Raw genomic sequence first — 18,103 nt, 5'->3', positions numbered from 1 at the left:
TTATTATCATAAGAGAAAAAAATATTAAGGATGTGTTTTTACATTGCATTGGGTCAGAGAATTGACATTCTATTTTACATGTGATTCAGGGATCTACCTTATACAAAGTTTAGAGATTGCTCTTAGGGATCTATTACACAAGGAATATTCAACTGGGAAGCTTAAAATAACTTAAGTATAAATTTTAGAATCTGTAAAACTTAATGCAAATGCAAGAAATGGTCCATTAGTTAAGATATACATTTATTTATTAAGTGGTAGACTAGACTTCCCTGAGTGTAGAGAAAAATGGATTTAGACTACAAATGAATTGTATTTTAGGTTTCAATAGAATTATACTTTTATAAAATTGACATTTAATCTTCATGTCCCGAGTCACACACATTTACAAGATGTTTTTATAAAGTAAATTTATTGTTTTTAAATCTCTTGTAAGATTTTTTTCTCTTAATGAGAAACCAAAACATGTTTATTTCTATATAGTACAGTGGCACTGATTCTATCTCTAAGAAATACCACTAATAGTTATATATTTTATATTTACCCCAATTGGAATTTATAAATGATGTATATAGTCTGAAATCTCGTCCTTAACAAATGTTGCACAGAAAATCATGAATTCCTGGAATTTGACCATTTTTCAAATTCTATTTCATTAATTCATCTTTATGCTCTGTAGCAAGGCTGACTATAACCTTATTTCCACTTAAGCTAATATAACTCTGAATGATTTTCTTTTTTAAAATTGAGATTTAATTGACACATAACATGGTATTTGTTTTAGGTGTACAACATAATGATCTGATATATTTATATATTGTGAAATAATTACCAGAATAAGTTTAGTTAACATCTGTCACCACACATATTTAAAATTTGTTTTTCTTGTGATGAGAACTTTTAAGATCTACTCTCCTAGAAACTTTCAAATTCTACATGATTTTATTTTTATAAATCACATCTGTTTCTGAAACTCAGCTCCAATAACACCCTACGATAACAAATGGTAGAACTCACATAGTGTTGAAACATATTGGGCATTTCCTTTTCAGTTTTAAATATGTTTTATTCAAATTTAGATGACTGGAGAATACGTTTAAATTCCAAAGTGACTGAAATCAATGTAAATAATATGTTGGTGCCTCATATTTGATGGTAAATATTACCATTAAAAATTGAAAAGTCAAAATGAAGCAGAAACTATTCTGTGAACTGGTTATTTAGCACACAAAGGAAAATGCAAAATTTTTTCAGGAACATTTTTAAAATGAACTATATTTAATAATGTTCCATTCCTATTGATATTTTAATTTTTCAGATAATGTAGTTTAAGTAAATGTGCAACGTTAATTGGAATGAAAAAAAAATTATGTATAGGTTTGAACGCCTCCCTAATCATATATCAATTTCTGATGGATGCCCTAATTAAGCATTAATTATACAGTTATACCTACGAAATAATTAGGGCATTCTATTTAATCTCTACAACAATACACTGAAAGAGACGTGTTAGCAAGATAGGTATTAAAAGCATACATTGGGACTTCCCTGGCGGTCCAGTGGTTAAGACTTCATCTTTCAATGCATGGGGTGTAGGTTCAATCCTTGGTCGGGGAGCTGAGATCCCACATGCCTCACGGCCAAAAAGCCAAAACATAAAACGGAAGCAATATTGTAACAAATTCAATAAAGACTTTAAAAATGGTCTACATCAAAAAAAATCTTAAAAAAAAAATAAAAGCATACATTTACATATTCTTCATTACAGACTTTCTTTTTATAGGTTCCATGACATGTTGCCTTCTATAAAGAGCACCTCTGATTAATCCTCACACCAGAAACAACAAAGTAGGCTCTGGCATAAGTTCAGCCAGGATTCCTGAGCCTGCTGTGTAGGGAGTCTTGTGACGAAGGACAGAATCATATCTCAGTTTCTAGGCCCACTTGGTTCTTGGCACCTCTGCTGAGAGTTGCACAGGCTACTGATAAATTTTAAATGTAGTGTTTTTGAGTGTGAGGTGGACATCTGTCTTAGAGGAATAGGATTGATAGCAGCATGTCATTCTTCAGAAGCCACTGAATAATTGTCAGATGACCTTTATTTGTGTCCACTTCATTTTATTCATATTGGAGCTGCTAAGACACGGTACTGTACCATATTCTCCTGGGACTTACAATAAGCAAAACCACGCATTTCATGTAGCAATTGGATTAGCTGAAAACATCATGTTTTTGACTAGAAAAATGGGAATGTTGATGTACCTTGTACCACTACTGTATACAAAGTAGTGGACTGTGAAAGATGCAAGAGGAGATTGGTGAGATTTAAGTGAGAAACAAGCCCTTTCCCAAGAAGGCAGTTGACACTATAAAGGAACATCTATGCTCGTGGACTTGCGGGGAAATAAGAGTTGAAAATAGAAAGTCCATCAGTTAGTGAGGTTTCACAATAAACAATAGCAGGGTTTGTGCCCTCATTCTGTGGGGAAAACAGAAATGGCAAGAATCAATGGCACAATAGAATGATCGGACGTCTGGAGACATGGGCTTCCAAAGTCAATATCGACCTGGTTTCCTCTGTGGCCAGATCTCCTCACCTATATGGACTTAATTTCTGTACAGGTGAAAAAAATTCCAAACAGGTAAATAGTCTTTGATTTTACCTATGAGCATTGATCTGCAATGAAAGTCAGAGATTTTTCATTAGGTTTATGATTTTTGCCTCTTGAATGAATCACAGAGATGAAAGTATATAGAAAAAAGTTCAAGCAGAGGTAATTCTTCACCTTTAGTCCACTGTTGTTGAACAAACATCATAAATAACATTTAAAATATATAAATCAGGATATAGTGTTCCTGAAATTGTGATCCAGAAAGGATACTTTGGTATGATTTACTGTTATTCTTACCATTCCTTTGAGTTGGTTTCTTCCCAGTTTTGTTAAAAATTTCAAACCAAAGCCTTTTTAGTCTGTGCCAAACATTATGCTCTAGAGAATAAAGAAGCCTCTTGTCGCAAAATGAAACTGATAGAATGTGACTCCTTAACCTTGATTTTGCTATTCCAGTTATTTTAGGAGGCATTATAAAAATGTTAACCTATTAAAAATCCAGTACTCTTGTGGTTAATAATGTGCTTTGCAGTCTGACTATTAGCAGTTACTAGGAGAACATGGCAACAGGACTTTGGTGTGACTAAACCCACTGATGCCATCTTCTGGGTTCCTGCAGCAAACTCTTACTAGCCACACTGTTAGTGGCAAGGTCTTTCTAGCACATCTGGGAATAATGGAGTCACAGGTAGGGCTATGTAATTTAAGATTTTTTCTCATGGCATAAAATTATAGTATAGCTCCATGTGAAAACCATATTTGTTTTCTTGTTAAGTGGCAATAATTTAAAAATTATTTTAACTAAGACCTTTATAGATTTTGAACATTTCAAAGCTTAATTTTTTTCTTGTCCAATTTTAAGTATCTAGATAAATGCCCTAGTGGTAAAGATGTAACTTAACTGTACTTAATTACTAGTACTCCCTTTTAAATATCACCTCACCAGCTCTTGTGCCTCTTTGTGGTTTTGGTTCTCAAACATCCTCAATGTTATTTAAAGCTGTTTTTATTTATTTAAAAGCATTTGTTATATGCTTTGCTTGATTTATTAAATTTGAAGATTTTGTCATTATTCTACTTACAAATTTCATCAGTTATAAAAACCTGTGCATAAAAAGTGTGATGGAAAGAAAGCATTTATTCCAGGTGCCATTAGTGTTGGGATTAAGAATTTTTAAAGAACTAATCACTGGGATGTTGTCTAGCACATAGTATGTGTTCAGTTAATCTTTGCATAAGTGAATGCTGTATTTGGAACTAATGCATGGAACATGCATGATGAGAATCATACTTGCAGAAAAACCCTAACTGGGTAGAAACCATGCAGCCGAAGAACTTGAGATAATCACTTTTATTTAGAGTAATGTCTTAATGAATTCTAATGAGTGAATGATTGCAGTGAGATATAGCACAGCAGGAAGCTTCCTCCGTTAAACAAAACAAATCAAAGGTACTAAGAACCCACGCTGAAATAGACTCTACATTTTATTCCATCTTTGCCTTTAGAAAATCAACAATTTTTGTTTTCAAGTGAGGAGGGTCATTTAAGAGATGTCATTTAAAAGAACATTTAGAGGGTCTCTGGCTTCCTATAATTCAGTGAATTTCATAACACAGCCATGGTATGTACACAGTGGAGTAGATTTCCTAAAGGGGTGGCTTTAGTGCATTTTATTAAATGGATCACCTTTTATAAATGAAATGTAATGTTAAATACAGACATAAAACTTAATTTGGCGAGAGATATGTGCATGAATAACTTCACACATTGCCTTTAATTAATCCTCTTGAATTATAAGATGGTGTAGAGAATGAACACTTTTCTTTATGGATAAGAAAATTCAGCTTCTTACCGGCTAGGCTTAGTGAGAGCCACCAGGGAGAGCCCGTGGTTCACAGAGCTTGGGTCAGGCTTCAGCCGCTTCTCAGCAATGCCCATCAGGACCTCCACCCCCACTGCCCCACACAATGACATCAGGTGGGTCACATGGTGCTCATCATAAGTAAGTGACATCATCTGTTTGTGACTTTGCATTAAGTAATTTGAGTTTACTGTGAGAAAATAACTTTGGAAATTTCAATGTGAAAAAATGGTGTAATTCTACAGTTGCAACTTTCCCTTACTTGAAACTTGAAGGCAACAGATGTAGTGACGATACCACCATTCCCAACTCCTGGAGTTTTGTGGGAAGAGTTAGGCCTTGTGTCGGGGGCTGGGTTTTTTCCAGACTGCCAAACTGCCAGGCACGGTTGTGGATTTGGGCATAGACGCATTGGACAGGATACTTTAGATATAGGTATATATGACACACATTACGTACATCTAATGTATCCATTAGACTTGGATTCCATTCCTTGAGCTATCACCAATATAAGTCAATAAAGCCAGCGTTGTGAGGGTAGCCTTCTCTTGACGTATCACTCTCAGTCTCTGCTTTTTGTTTCATTCTTATCTGGGGCCTCTCTACCCCTCACTTATTATACTGTAGTTATCTTGACCTTCTTTCCCACCAAAGGACTTTTGTACCTGCTCTTCCACTTTCCTGGAACCCTTTGCTCTCAACTCTTTTCAGGCTGCAGTTTGGCTCTCACTCCTGTCACCATCCTCACCATTTTGAAGGCAACATAAGACATTCCCTTATTAAAGTTACCAGTAAATATCTTGACGACTGAATCCAATAAGCCACTTTAACATCTTATTTTCTAACACTTGCTCCTTCAAATGTGTTCCTTGGTTCCTGTGAGACTCATGCTCTTGGTTCTCTTACCCCTTAGCCTTTTCTTTCCTTTAGGTCATCTCCTCTGCCCAGCCTCTTCACCTAGGTGGCCCATACTCATCTATAATCCATCATAACCCGAAGTAAACCTCCTTCATTTTCAACTTTACCTCTCCTTGTATTTCCTCTCTGTTAGCAATATTTCCATTCACATCTCATTCAAACCAGAAACCTAGGAGTCCTCCTAGACTGAATCAAGAACTTCTGATTTTACCTCCTATTTCTTGATACTTCCCACTTCTCACCCTTCCTTTTATTAGCTATTTACCTCAGGCCATCACCATCTCTTTCCTTTAATGCTGCTCACCTACCGCACCATCTTCAGTTCTGTCCATATCAAATCCTTCTAGCGCGCATCCAAAGTGATCTATTTAAGATAAAAGGCAGACTTTATCAGTTTCTTCAAAACTCTTAAATGTGCTAGTCCTTAGCATGAAGTAGGTACCTATCATTGTTTGTTGAATGAATGAATGAAGAATGGAGACCAAAGGCCTCTCAGCATCCATTGTGAGGGCTCATTTGGGTCCTAGATTATATTGTCTACAATCCTTTGAAGGTTTCATGTATCAACTAAACCTTTTCTGAATTTTGCTTGGAAGTCATAAAACCGGAATGAATATTATTAGTATAGAGTTATAGTTCATAGGTTGTCTATAAGAAAAAGATAGGCTCCTTTTGGTGAAAATAAGATTTATGTGCTATATTTTTGCTTGCCTTTTAGGTATAGTCTATTAAATTTGTATGTGGAGACTTTCTTAAGAGAACTATTCAAAAATAAATGTTTCCCCCCCTCTTTTACTAAAAAAGAAAAGTGAATGTCACTTTAGTGTATCTGCATTTATGTAGCTGGATTTCTGTATTATGAAATAAGTTTCTTTCTAATCACAGTTTTACACCTGGTGTTTTGATTGCCATTCTTAAAGTTTTTGTAAATTTGTTCTGTTTTAACAAAGAATCGTCATTCACTTAATAACAACTTACCAAAAAAAAAAAAAAAACATGGAAAGAATACATTACATTACAATTAGATGTTTAAACATGCTTATCAGGTCAGAGGTAGGTAAACCTCGGTATGCTTCCTTTACTCTCAAGGTTTTGTACAATGCTTCAATATATTCTTTTTTTGTGGTAAAATAGGCATAACATAAAGTTTACCATTTTAACCATTTTTAAATGTATAGTTCTATGGCATTGGGTACATTCACATTTTTGTGCTGCTTTAGTATACTTTTTTTGAAATTATTATATTGAAATAATTCATTATTGAGACCCAAAACTGTGCTTTCATTGAATAAGCAGAGTTCTCTCCGGGGCTTATGAGTGTGTTCTGATGAAAAATGATTTTGTTTGCTAAGTTTTTTTAAGGAACTTGCAGCATATGTTATCTTGTTAGGCTCAGAGAGCAAATGCCAATGGGAACTTATGGAAACAGGTTTATTAATTCGATTTATCTGAACATTTCCCCCCAATTTTAGTTTCATAAAACATTTTTAGGGAGCTATAAAGCCTTTACTCTTGTGTGGGAATCTCATGTGATCATGACTGTTATCCTACTCCTAAGAGTGGATAAGCAACAATATTGTAGAAAATAATGAAAAAATTTAAAAAACTAGAACAACATTTGACTATTTTCCCCTAATATTTTGAAATTATTCTTAAGATTAGACATCAACCCTTATATCATGAGATTAGATAGAAATTATCTTTGATATGCATATATTAGAAATAGTGTTCATAGACAAATCAATGTCTTGTACTGTTTTAATAAAAGACTAAAACATTTGTCTATTGCTTTGCCAGTTTATGAGACTCTTCTTGATTCTGATGATTAAATCCTTCATGTAGAGTATTGATTAATTTAAGAAGACAGTAGATCCAAATGTAAGGTCTTATCTGGAAATATTCAGAGAACATATAAACACAGTTTGGTTTATTTATTATATAACTTGTTTAAATGTGATCCCTTCTTGTGAAATTATAATTTGGAAACTTAAACACAGAATGTTAGGAAATAGAAAAAACTGAGCTCAACGCCTGACTAATTTTTGGACCCCACTAGAATATGAGGCTAAGCTTTAATTTAGGGGATAGAGGCATCACAACGTGCTGTTCATACTTTTTATTTTGTAAGCTGCTCTAAGAAAAACGTTTTTGGAGGGAAAGAATTAGTACTCTAGCCTTTTGTTTTCATTCCAGAGTGAGGAAATTTAGCTTTGAAATAAATGTCAAGTTCTCATACCTTATAATAATCTCCTTATAATAATGACCTTATGGTCATTGGAGTCAATTCAATCATCTCATGAGCTAGAAACTGACAAGAGCACACGGGAACTAAAAACAAACTTTGGTTTCTCTTGGAAAGTGCCAAAAGTACCTGTCTTCCTAATATATAGATAACTGCAATGGATTTGCTCTTATTTCATCATCAAATTTTTTTGGTGTGTTTATCAACAGGAAGATCTATAACCAGTATTTTAGCTTTCTTCAGTTGCGGATACCCCCAGTCTGTTTATTAGAATAGTACTCCTTCCCCACCATCAATCTGCTAAGATCTTCTTGAGGGAACTACAGAGGGGTGTAGGGCTCAGCAAAGAGGCCTTGGCGGTGAAGAAGCTCAGAAAGAGATTTGGAGTAGCCCGTCGTCCCCGTCCACTCTAACACAGTTTCCATCTCCCCTTCTGCCAGCTTTTCAGAGCTAATGCATAGCTTGACCATTGAAAGAACAGATGTAGAGAAACATCAGAGTCCTGAAACTTTTCCAGCATTTTTTGAATATAAATAATCTTGGCTCTAGTCAACAGCAAACAAACTATTTGTTCATATGTACTATGGCTCTCTCTATATATTATATATATAAAGTATATATTTTTGCTCATTTGGGGGCTTGTAATAACTTTGGATTTTGTCCTTTGTGAGATGACAACCTAAAGGTTGTTATCTTTTCCACTGGTTCCAAGTTTTAAAGCATTTTAGGTTAAGTTTTATAATCATGTAAAAGTTGCATGTCAAGGCAAGAAATAAGCATTACAAGGCAGGTGGATTCTTTTGTAGGGTAGATATAAAACATTTATTTCTTGAAGACTTATCTTACTAGGAGAGAAAGTCTTGATATGAGGCGATATCACCACAAAGAAGAGAGGCTTATAAGAGAAAGCTATTCTGACAACAGTAGTTTTGTTCTCATAAACAAATAGTGGCTGAAGTCAAGATTGGCACTTGGACCATGGAGAAGGATGGTATAATACCATGCATAGGGTAGAGGAAATATATACATGCATTCAGAGGAACACTGATTTCCCATTTAACCTTTGTTAGAAACTATTAGAGGTTTTATAATTCTGTTGACAATCATCTTATTTGGAATATGATCTGCTTATATAAAAATAATTTTTAATGTGAAAGCTCTCAGTACTTAAAAGTCTAGTGAAATGGTAGCTTTAAAAGCTGAGTCACAGTCTAATTTACCATCACAATTCACAGTCACAGTTTCCTTCAGTATTTTACTTGTTAGATTAATCCCATCTCAGCAGTACCTTTAGGTTCTTGCCTTGATGGTGCGGAAAAATACACACAAACATCTGATATTTCTGAGCATGTGGGCTGTGACAAATTTAAATGTGTTCTAATAGTGCATCTGCATATAAACAGCTGAAGATTTATGGTTGTTTTTTAACTTAAAGATGAGGAAATTGACCACTGTGGGATAATTAAAAACAACAACTCTCTGGAAAAGCAGAGGCTAAGTTCTTAAATGCCAGGGCACCAAGAGACAATATCCTCTAATCTAAATTGAGTACTTTATATCTTTGTCACTTGAAGATCAGATATATATTTGAGTCAATGAATCATCCTACCAACATCCCATAACTAAAGCAAATTTTGTTTCTTTTTCACAAGCAAGGTTTTAGTCAATTGAATAATAAATCATCCTGCCTTTTTCTGAATCATAAGATAGGGAGACTCTTACAGGAAAGACCACAATTAAATGAGACCCTAGAAGAGAGATTCTAACCTGTTTTAAAAGAATGCCTGAAGGAAACAGCCTAGACTACTTTGGCTACACTTTTCAGTGTTTAAAATAGTAATATCATATGGCTGTTTTTAAACATTTTCAGTTTTTCACTGAAGATCTGTCTTAAATGCTCATAGATCAGGAATGAAGCAACTTCTGGATAACCCCCAATATCCCTGGTCAGTGCCTACTGAAAGTCCTACAGAGACCAGGTGTATGATGAAATGTTCCTCTTCCTTCAAAAAGATTAACCTTACAAAGAATATTCATGAACATTTTCTCTTTTGAGTCTCACAGTAATGCTCTATTATATATAATGATTATTAGTTCCTACTTAAAAGCAGAAATTAAGATTCAGAGAGGATAAGTAACTTACCCAAGGTCACTAGTGAGTGGAATAATACCAACTGGAGACTAGTTATTTCTACCCTAAGGACCATGCCTTTTGCTCTCTATACTTTGCTGCCTCTTTGATATGCTTTATAAAATTGGGCACTTTAAACATGCACTAAGGTACTTTTGGGAAGTTTGTTCCTGGGAGAATTATCTGAATTGATAATATGATTGGGAGCATTGTTAATTTGAGTCTATGGTCTGAACAGAAGAAAGTATAAAGAAAAATCCAGTTTTAAGTGGCATTGTTCAGATATTCAGTGCAAATGAATTGGGAGTGATAGACACAGTGGATAGTCCAGGGCTAAGATGAAATACATCGTCTTGTGATTATGAGTGTTCGGAGGACTGGACCTGAAATTTAGAAAAGGCAATAGGTGAAAAGGCCTAGACACACCCAAGAAGGAAATGGCCACAAGAAATTCACCTGCTTAAAATACACTAATCTGCACAGATGAAGTTTGATGCCCTGTTGTCACTGTTGTTCAGGGAAGGGCGAAGTGGGCTGAGGAAATCAGGACTCTGTGAGACTAAGATACAAGGACACTTACAGAAATGGGTAAAAGGTAAGATGCAAGTGTTCCCTGTGAAATCTTATGGCAAAAGGCTTTGAAATTTAATTCACATTGGAAGAACCTCAAAAATTAGTGGAGCCATTCATATTTCTGTTTGGTTTTATGCAGTGGCTGCTAATAGCATTATACTGAAATGTAGGTGTGAATCTCATAATGTTCATTTATTTTTATTTTTTTATTGAAGTATAGTTGATTTACAATGTTGTCTTAGTTTCTGGTGTACAGAAAAGTGATTCAGATATATATTACATATATTATTATATATATATTCTTTTTCATAATGATTTATTACAGGAGATTGAATATAGTTCCCTGTGCTATACAGTAGGACCTTGTTGTTTATCTATTTTGTATATGGTAGTTTGTATCTGTTAATTCCAAACTCTTAATTTATCCCTCTCCCATTCCCTTTCCCCTTTGGTAATTATAAGTTTGTTTTCTACATCTGTGAATCTGTTTCTGTTTTGTAAATAGGTTCATTTGTATCATATTTTAGATTCCACATATAAGTGATATCATATGGTATTTGCCTTTCTCTTTCTGACTTACTTCACTTAGTATGATAATCTCTAGTCCATCCATGTTGCTAAAAATGGCATCATTTCATTCTTTTTTATGGCTGAGTAATATTCCATTGTATATATATCACATCTTCTGTTTATGGACACTTAGGTTGCTACCGTGTCTTGGCTATTGTAAATAGTGCTGCTGTGAACATTGGGGTGCATGTATCTTTTCAAATTAGAGTTTTCGTCTTTTGATGGATCCTATGGCAACTCTATCATAATGTTCACTTTAATTGTTTACCTATGTCTGAAAAATTGCTCAAGTGAGAGTCATTTGTCTATTGTTAGCTCTCAATCTGACTTTCAAGGTGCCTTTATTCTTCAAAATAATTTGAGGAAAAAAAGCGATTTTTTTTTTTTTAGTTAAGCTATATTGTAAGCCCTTTTTGATGTAATGCATGTTAAGGTAAAAATCTTTTATTTGAACTAAACTGTTGCAAAGTGTAAATGAGGAAAATTTTTAAAAGAAATCCAGCTTTATTTCTTCCATATATCTATAGGGACATGAGCAAGGTTGTCAAAGTACCAACAGGTAGAGGATCTTAGGAAATCTACTTTAATGAACAAATAAGAGTGATTTGTAGTTAACTTAATACTTGATTTTATTTCAAAGAACACACAGGCATTGGAAAAATAAGTTTTTTTCCTGAACTTAATAATATCAATTTTCTTGGCAATTTCTCTTTTCTGAAACAGTGAAAAGGTAAAATTTAGGCTAGCTCCTGTCCAAATAATCATAATAGCTGAATGGAGTCTGAGGCACTCATAGAGTGTTATTGAATTTGTCTATTTTCTAAAGGAAAGTGACTCACTATTTTCAAATTGCTTTACAGGATCCTGCAAACCAAAAATGTGGTGGAAGAAAGAAAACCGTGTCTTTCAGCAGCATGCCATCAGAAAAGAAAATCAGTAGTGCAAGCGACTGCATCAGCTTCATGCAAGCTGGCTGTGAACTGAAGAAAGTACGGCCAAATTCTCGCATTTACAACCGTTTTTTCACTCTGGACACAGACCTCCAAGCTCTTCGCTGGGAACCTTCCAAGAAAGACCTTGAGAAAGCTAAACTTGATATTTCTGCCATAAAAGAGATCCGACTGGGGAAGAACACGGAAACATTTAGAAACAATGGCCTTGCTGACCAGATTTGTGAGGACTGTGCCTTTTCCATACTCCACGGGGAAAACTATGAGTCTCTGGACCTAGTTGCCAATTCAGCAGATGTAGCAAACATCTGGGTGTCAGGGTTACGGTATCTGGTTTCTCGAAGTAAGCAACCCCTTGATTTTATGGAAGGCAACCAGAACACACCAAGGTTTATGTGGCTGAAAAAGGTGTTTGAAGCAGCAGATATCGATGGGAATGGGATTATGTTGGAAGACACCTCTGTAGAGTTAATAAAACAACTCAACCCTACCCTGAAGGAATCCAAGATCAGGTTAAAGTTTAAAGAAATCCAGAAGAGCAAAGAAAAGCTAACCACCCGAGTGACAGAAGAAGAGTTTTGTGAAGCTTTTTGTGAACTTTGCACCAGGCCAGAAGTGTATTTCTTACTTGTACAGATATCTAAAAACAAAGAGTATTTGGATGCCAATGATCTCATGCTTTTTTTAGAAGCTGAGCAAGGAGTCACCCAGATCACCGAGGACATGTGCTTAGACATTATTCGGAGATATGAGCTTTCTGAAGAGGGACGTCAGAAAGGGTTTCTTGCAATTGATGGCTTTACCCAGTATTTGCTGTCACCAGAATGTGACATTTTTGATCCTGAACAAAAAAAGGTTGCCCAAGATATGACCCAGCCATTATCTCACTATTACATCAACGCCTCTCACAACACCTATCTCATAGAAGACCAGTTCAGGGGGCCGGCTGACATTAACGGGTATGTTAGAGCTTTGAAAATGGGCTGTCGAAGCATTGAACTTGACGTAAATGATGGTTCAGACAATGAACCAATCCTTTGTAATCGAAATAACATGACAACACACCTTTCCTTTCGAAGTGTCATAGAGGTGATAAATAAATTTGCCTTTGTGGCTTCTGAGTACCCACTCATTCTTTGCTTGGGGAATCACTGCTCCCTACCACAGCAGAAGGTAATGGTTCAACAGATGAAAAAGGTCTTTGGCAGTAAACTCTATACTGAAGCACCTTTGCCGTCAGAATCCTACCTCCCATCACCAGAAAAATTAAAAAGAATGATCATTGTGAAAGGAAAGAAATTGCCTTCTGATCCAGATGTTTTAGAAGGAGAAGTTACAGACGAAGATGAAGAAGCTGAAATGTCTCGAAGGATGTCAGTAGATTACAATGGTGAGCAGAAACAAATCTTGCTGTGTAGGGAGCTCTCTGACTTGGTGTCTATCTGTAAATCTGTTCAGTACAGGGATTTTGAACTATCTATGAAAAGCCAAAACTATTGGGAAATTTGTTCATTTAGTGAAACAGAGGCCAGCCGAATTGCAAATGAATACCCAGAGGATTTTGTAAATTATAATAAGAAGTTCTTATCACGAATCTATCCAAGTGCCATGAGAATCGATTCCAGTAACTTGAATCCACAGGACTTTTGGAATTGTGGCTGTCAGATTGTGGCAATGAATTTCCAGACTCCGGGTCCAATGATGGACCTTCACACAGGCTGGTTTCTTCAAAATGGAGGTTGTGGTTACGTTCTAAGGCCGTCCATCATGCGAGATGAAGTTTCTTACTTCAGTGCAAATACAAAGGGCATTGTACCAGGGGTGTCTCCTTTAGTGCTTCATATTAAGATCATCAGTGGTCAGAACTTCCCAAAGCCCAAGGGAGCTTGTGCCAAAGGGGATGTCATAGATCCCTACGTGTGTATAGAGATACATGGAATTCCAGCCGACTGTTCAGAACAAAGAACTAAAACTGTACAGCAAAACAGTGATAATCCTATTTTTGATGAGACCTTTGAGTTTCAAGTGAACCTGCCTGAGCTGGCCGTGATCCGTTTTGTGGTTCTGGATGACGACTACATTGGGGATGAGTTTATAGGGCAATATACAATCCCGTTCGAATGTTTGCAGCCTGGATATCGGCATGTTCCCCTCCGCTCCTTTGTGGGTGACGTCATGGAGCATGTAACTCTTTTTGTCCACATAGCAATAACTAATAGAAGTGGAGGAGGAAAGCCACAGAAGCGCAGCCTTTCAGTGAGAATGGGGAAGAAAGTTCGGGAGTATACCATGCTCAGGAATATTGGTCTTAAAACCATAGATGACATCTTTAAGATAGCAGTTCATCCCTTACGAGAAGCCATAGATATGAGAGAAAATATGCAGGTAGGAAAAATCCCATACTGTCCTCCCTTACCCCTGAGTCTTCTGACCCCCTCTCTCACCAGTGAACATTGTGTTTTACTAATGATCTGATTGCTCAGAAAACTATCACAGAGGATGTGTAAACCCATGTACTGCTGAATTAAGTTCAGTATTGCCTGTGATAAAACAGATATTTAAAAAAAATTTTATTGGGGTATAGCTGATTTACAATGTTGTGTTAGTTTCTGCTGTACAGCAAAGTGAATCTGTTATACATATACATATATCCACTCTTTTAGATTCTTTTCCCATACAGGCCATGACAGAGTATTGAGTAGAGTTCCCTGTGCTATGCAGTAGGTCCTTATTAGTTATCTATTTTATATATAGTGGTGTGTATATGTCAATTCCAATCTCCCAATTTATCCCTCCCCACCCCCACCCAGTAACCATAAGTTTATTTTCTACATCTGTAACTTTATTTCTGTAAAACAGATATATTTTATGTTTCTAATGGTGAATGCTATGTTAAATCTGGCCTGAACTAAGCCAGCTAATGGAGTATCAATGTAGCAAAATGCTTTATATATCCATTAAATGTCCCTAGTACAAAACCAAATTGATATATGGGAATGTGTATATGAAACAGTGTGAAAAGAATAGAATATAAAATATTATATGTGCATGTAATATGCAAAATTTTATATTTACAAACACATGCATACTAATTATGAGTATATATGTAAAATATTTGCAGATAAGAACACAGAAGGGTATTTGAAGTCATATAAAACAAATGTAAAGCCTATTAGATGATGTCTTAGTTGTTTGTGTACAACAATAATAAATTACCCTCCACGAAACAAAGAAAACTAATAAACAAACAAAATTCAGCACTTGAACTTGTTGAAAACTATTTAGTCTTCTCTTAGAAATGTGCTTTAATTGAAAGGACATGGATTCTGGATTAAACTCTATCCCTGTGTGATCTTGAGCAAATTATTTCAGATATCTGGTCATCAGTTTTCTCCTCATAAGGTAAGAAAAATAGTAATAATTACATCACAGGATTATTATGAGAATTAAATGAGAGTATATGTAAATTACCCAGCCTTAGCATGTAGGGATTCAAAGTCAGTTTTCTTGCCTTCATTAATGCTTATAATCAGAGATGGCTGCAAACTTTTTTCTTCAAGACTATTTAATATGCTTATTCTAGGCTCATGTTACTAAGAAACAATCAAACGGCAAATGCTTGCTTAGTTCCTGCAATGTGCAAGAAGATGTTGTTTGGCAGAAGCAGTAGAAGTCTATGTATGAGAGCAAAACAGGAGAGGAATATTTTTCAATATACTTTATTTGCTCCTTTAGCTAACATTTTTATAGTAACCTTCACCAAAAATCCCTACATTCAAAATAGAAAACAAGCTTGAAGAGGTTAAGTAATTTCCCCAATATTGCATTTAATAAATAAGAATTTGAGCTTTAAATCCAGAATTAACCACCACCAAAACCCAATTATCATTCATGGTTCTTAGTTATGTGATGCTGAACGCCAAACCATGACTTGGTGAAAACTTTATTTTTACATTATTTCACAGAGGAATTCTGGAATGGGTTTAAAATCAAGTTTAAATCACCAAAATGGTAGAAAATACTATATTACATAAACCACATACAAATACTTAGATTGTAAATGTATAACTTGTGGTGGGTTGCCTTGGCCGCTATTTTAAAAATAGGCTCCAAATATCAGCATTATCTACCTGACTTTTTCTGACATAATTCTATAACTATTATAAACCCCTATGTTAGATTAGTTATAAGTCATTTCTACACCTGACTTTATATATTAGAAATAGATTTTATGTAGTTCTATATAATTCTTGGAATGTGTCCTTTGCATGTATTACGTGTTTAAAATACATAATAAGGAGAGTTGGCTATAGATAAAATTTTTCCAGTTAGTACTGATAATTTATCTCATCTCAAATTTTTTTTAGTTTAGGATTACTTAGAGCCTAATTACTAGAAAAATGAATACCATCATTGTCACTAAATTCATGAGACACGCATTAGGTTAGGTATTGTTCATTGTTAATAGGCATAATTTCTACTTCAAATGAATCTTTTAAACGCCTGTCACATGGAAAAATGTAGCTTTACATGAAACGTGTTTCATTATGTGTGTCTGTCAGGTGCATTTCTGGTGGGATGACAAAGGAATACCACTGATGGTTATGTGAAAGGAGGGCGATGAGTAATAGCAGCCTGCTACCTTGAGGGGAAAAACTCAAAGAAGATGCACTCCAATGTACAACCACTGACATGCTTTTATGATCATCATGATACAAATTTAACAAGATATTCATGATCAGCCAATATTAATTTGTGTGCATTGTCCAGAATATTTCAGATATTCCAGAATATTCCACAACCCTGCTTTGAAAAGCACTGTGTAGCCTTGGGTCATAATCTGCTTTGCTTTGTGGCATATTTGTGGCAGTTGTTAAAAGCTGAGAAAAATGAAGTGTAGTTGTGGATTAGCTCTGCGTGTTATCTCCATGCGTATCTCAACATTTTTGGTTGGTTATAATCCAGTTTGCTTCAAATTTCATATTATTTAAGGGTATACTTTTAATGAATATACTTTTGTGTAAACCTAGACGTGCTGGGGGGGGATGTGTCATGTGGTCAGAAGTGTAATTCCATGTTTTCTTCCCCACAGAATGCCATTGTGTCTGTTAAGGAACTGTGTGGACTCCCTCCAATTGCCAGTCTGAAGCAGTGCCTGTTGACCCTGTCCTCTCGGCTCATCACCAGTGACAATACTCCCTCCGTCTCTCTTGTGATGAAAGACAACTTTCCTCATCTGGAGCCTCTGGGGGCAATTCCAGATGTGCAGAAAAAGATGCTGGCTGCTTATGATCTGGTAGGAAATTGTTACTCTCTATTTTTTCTCTGTGTGGGGAGGAAATCATATGGCAGGGGCTCTTTTGTGGAACTCCAGTGAATAACACAGAGTGACTGCCTTTGAAACCTCAACTGGGAGTGGCAGGCAGAGTTGGCCCACTCAGCCCCACCTAAGCCCCAGTGGAGACCTCTGAGACAATGCTTTGAACCTAGAGCGCCACAGATTAAAAATGGAAAATCTCTGCTTTAGCAAGCAATGAATTATTGATTAAGTCCTCAAAAGTATACACAATTTCTCATCATCTAAATGACTTTAGCCTGCAATGTAACCATTTAATCGCATACCTATAGGAAGTAAAATTATGCCTCAGTACTGCCTTATGATGGTTGAGACAAACTATTTCTCTGGAATTTATATTTCTAAGCTAATACTGTTATCTGATTTTTCTGAATATATAATGGAATTTAAGTAGCAAATAAATTTAAGAATAACTATATTTCTGCATATCCTAATTCCATAAAAAAATTAGGACCAAATGAAAAACTGGAAAAATTTGTGACATGTGTGCCAGGTAAAGTGTAAATAACCTTGAAATAGAAAGAGCACTTAAAAATCAATGAGAAAAAAAATGAGGAAAAAAATCTTAATCTACATCAGTCAGGATTAAGTTCAGCTTCATGAAACTAAAAATGCAAACCAATCATGGCTTAAAAATAGAAAGTTTTATTTTCTCACATAAAAATATGGAAACCAGCCATGCAGGGTGGCACTTTCATAAAATTCTTAAGAACCTAGGCTCCCTCTAGCTTTCTGCTCCACCGTCTCTAGCACATCCTCATGGTCCAAAATGGCTGTTGAAGCTCTAACCATAATATCTACATTCTAACCATCAGGAATGATGAAGAGGAAAAAGAAGGCATTATCCTCTCCCTTTAAGGACGTTTCTCTGAAAAAGCATAGATCACAT

The 18,103-nt window shown here is 35.5% G+C and overlaps 1 protein-coding gene across 5 annotated transcripts in view; it reads left to right on the top strand.

The window, feature by feature from the left end:
• PLCL1 (phospholipase C like 1 (inactive)) overlaps positions 1 to 18,103 on the top strand; it is a 388,297-nt gene that overhangs the window by 301,275 nt on the left and 68,919 nt on the right. For all 5 annotated transcript variants that reach the window (XM_082397316.1, XM_082397315.1, XM_082397314.1 and 2 more), the window contains 2 exons: positions 11,769 to 14,243; positions 16,951 to 17,154. In XM_082397316.1, coding sequence (XP_082253442.1) covers positions 11,769 to 14,243; positions 16,951 to 17,154 — 2,679 coding nt within the window. The remainder of the gene's footprint in view (positions 1 to 11,768; positions 14,244 to 16,950; positions 17,155 to 18,103) is intronic.

The sequence above is a fragment of the Balaenoptera borealis genome (genome assembly GCF_965194805.1).
Source record: "Balaenoptera borealis genome assembly, chromosome: 6".
NCBI classification, from domain to species: domain Eukaryota; kingdom Metazoa; phylum Chordata; class Mammalia; order Artiodactyla; family Balaenopteridae; genus Balaenoptera; species Balaenoptera borealis.
Note: the sequence above shows the minus strand (reverse complement) of the source record. Positions and strands in the feature narration are given on the sequence as shown.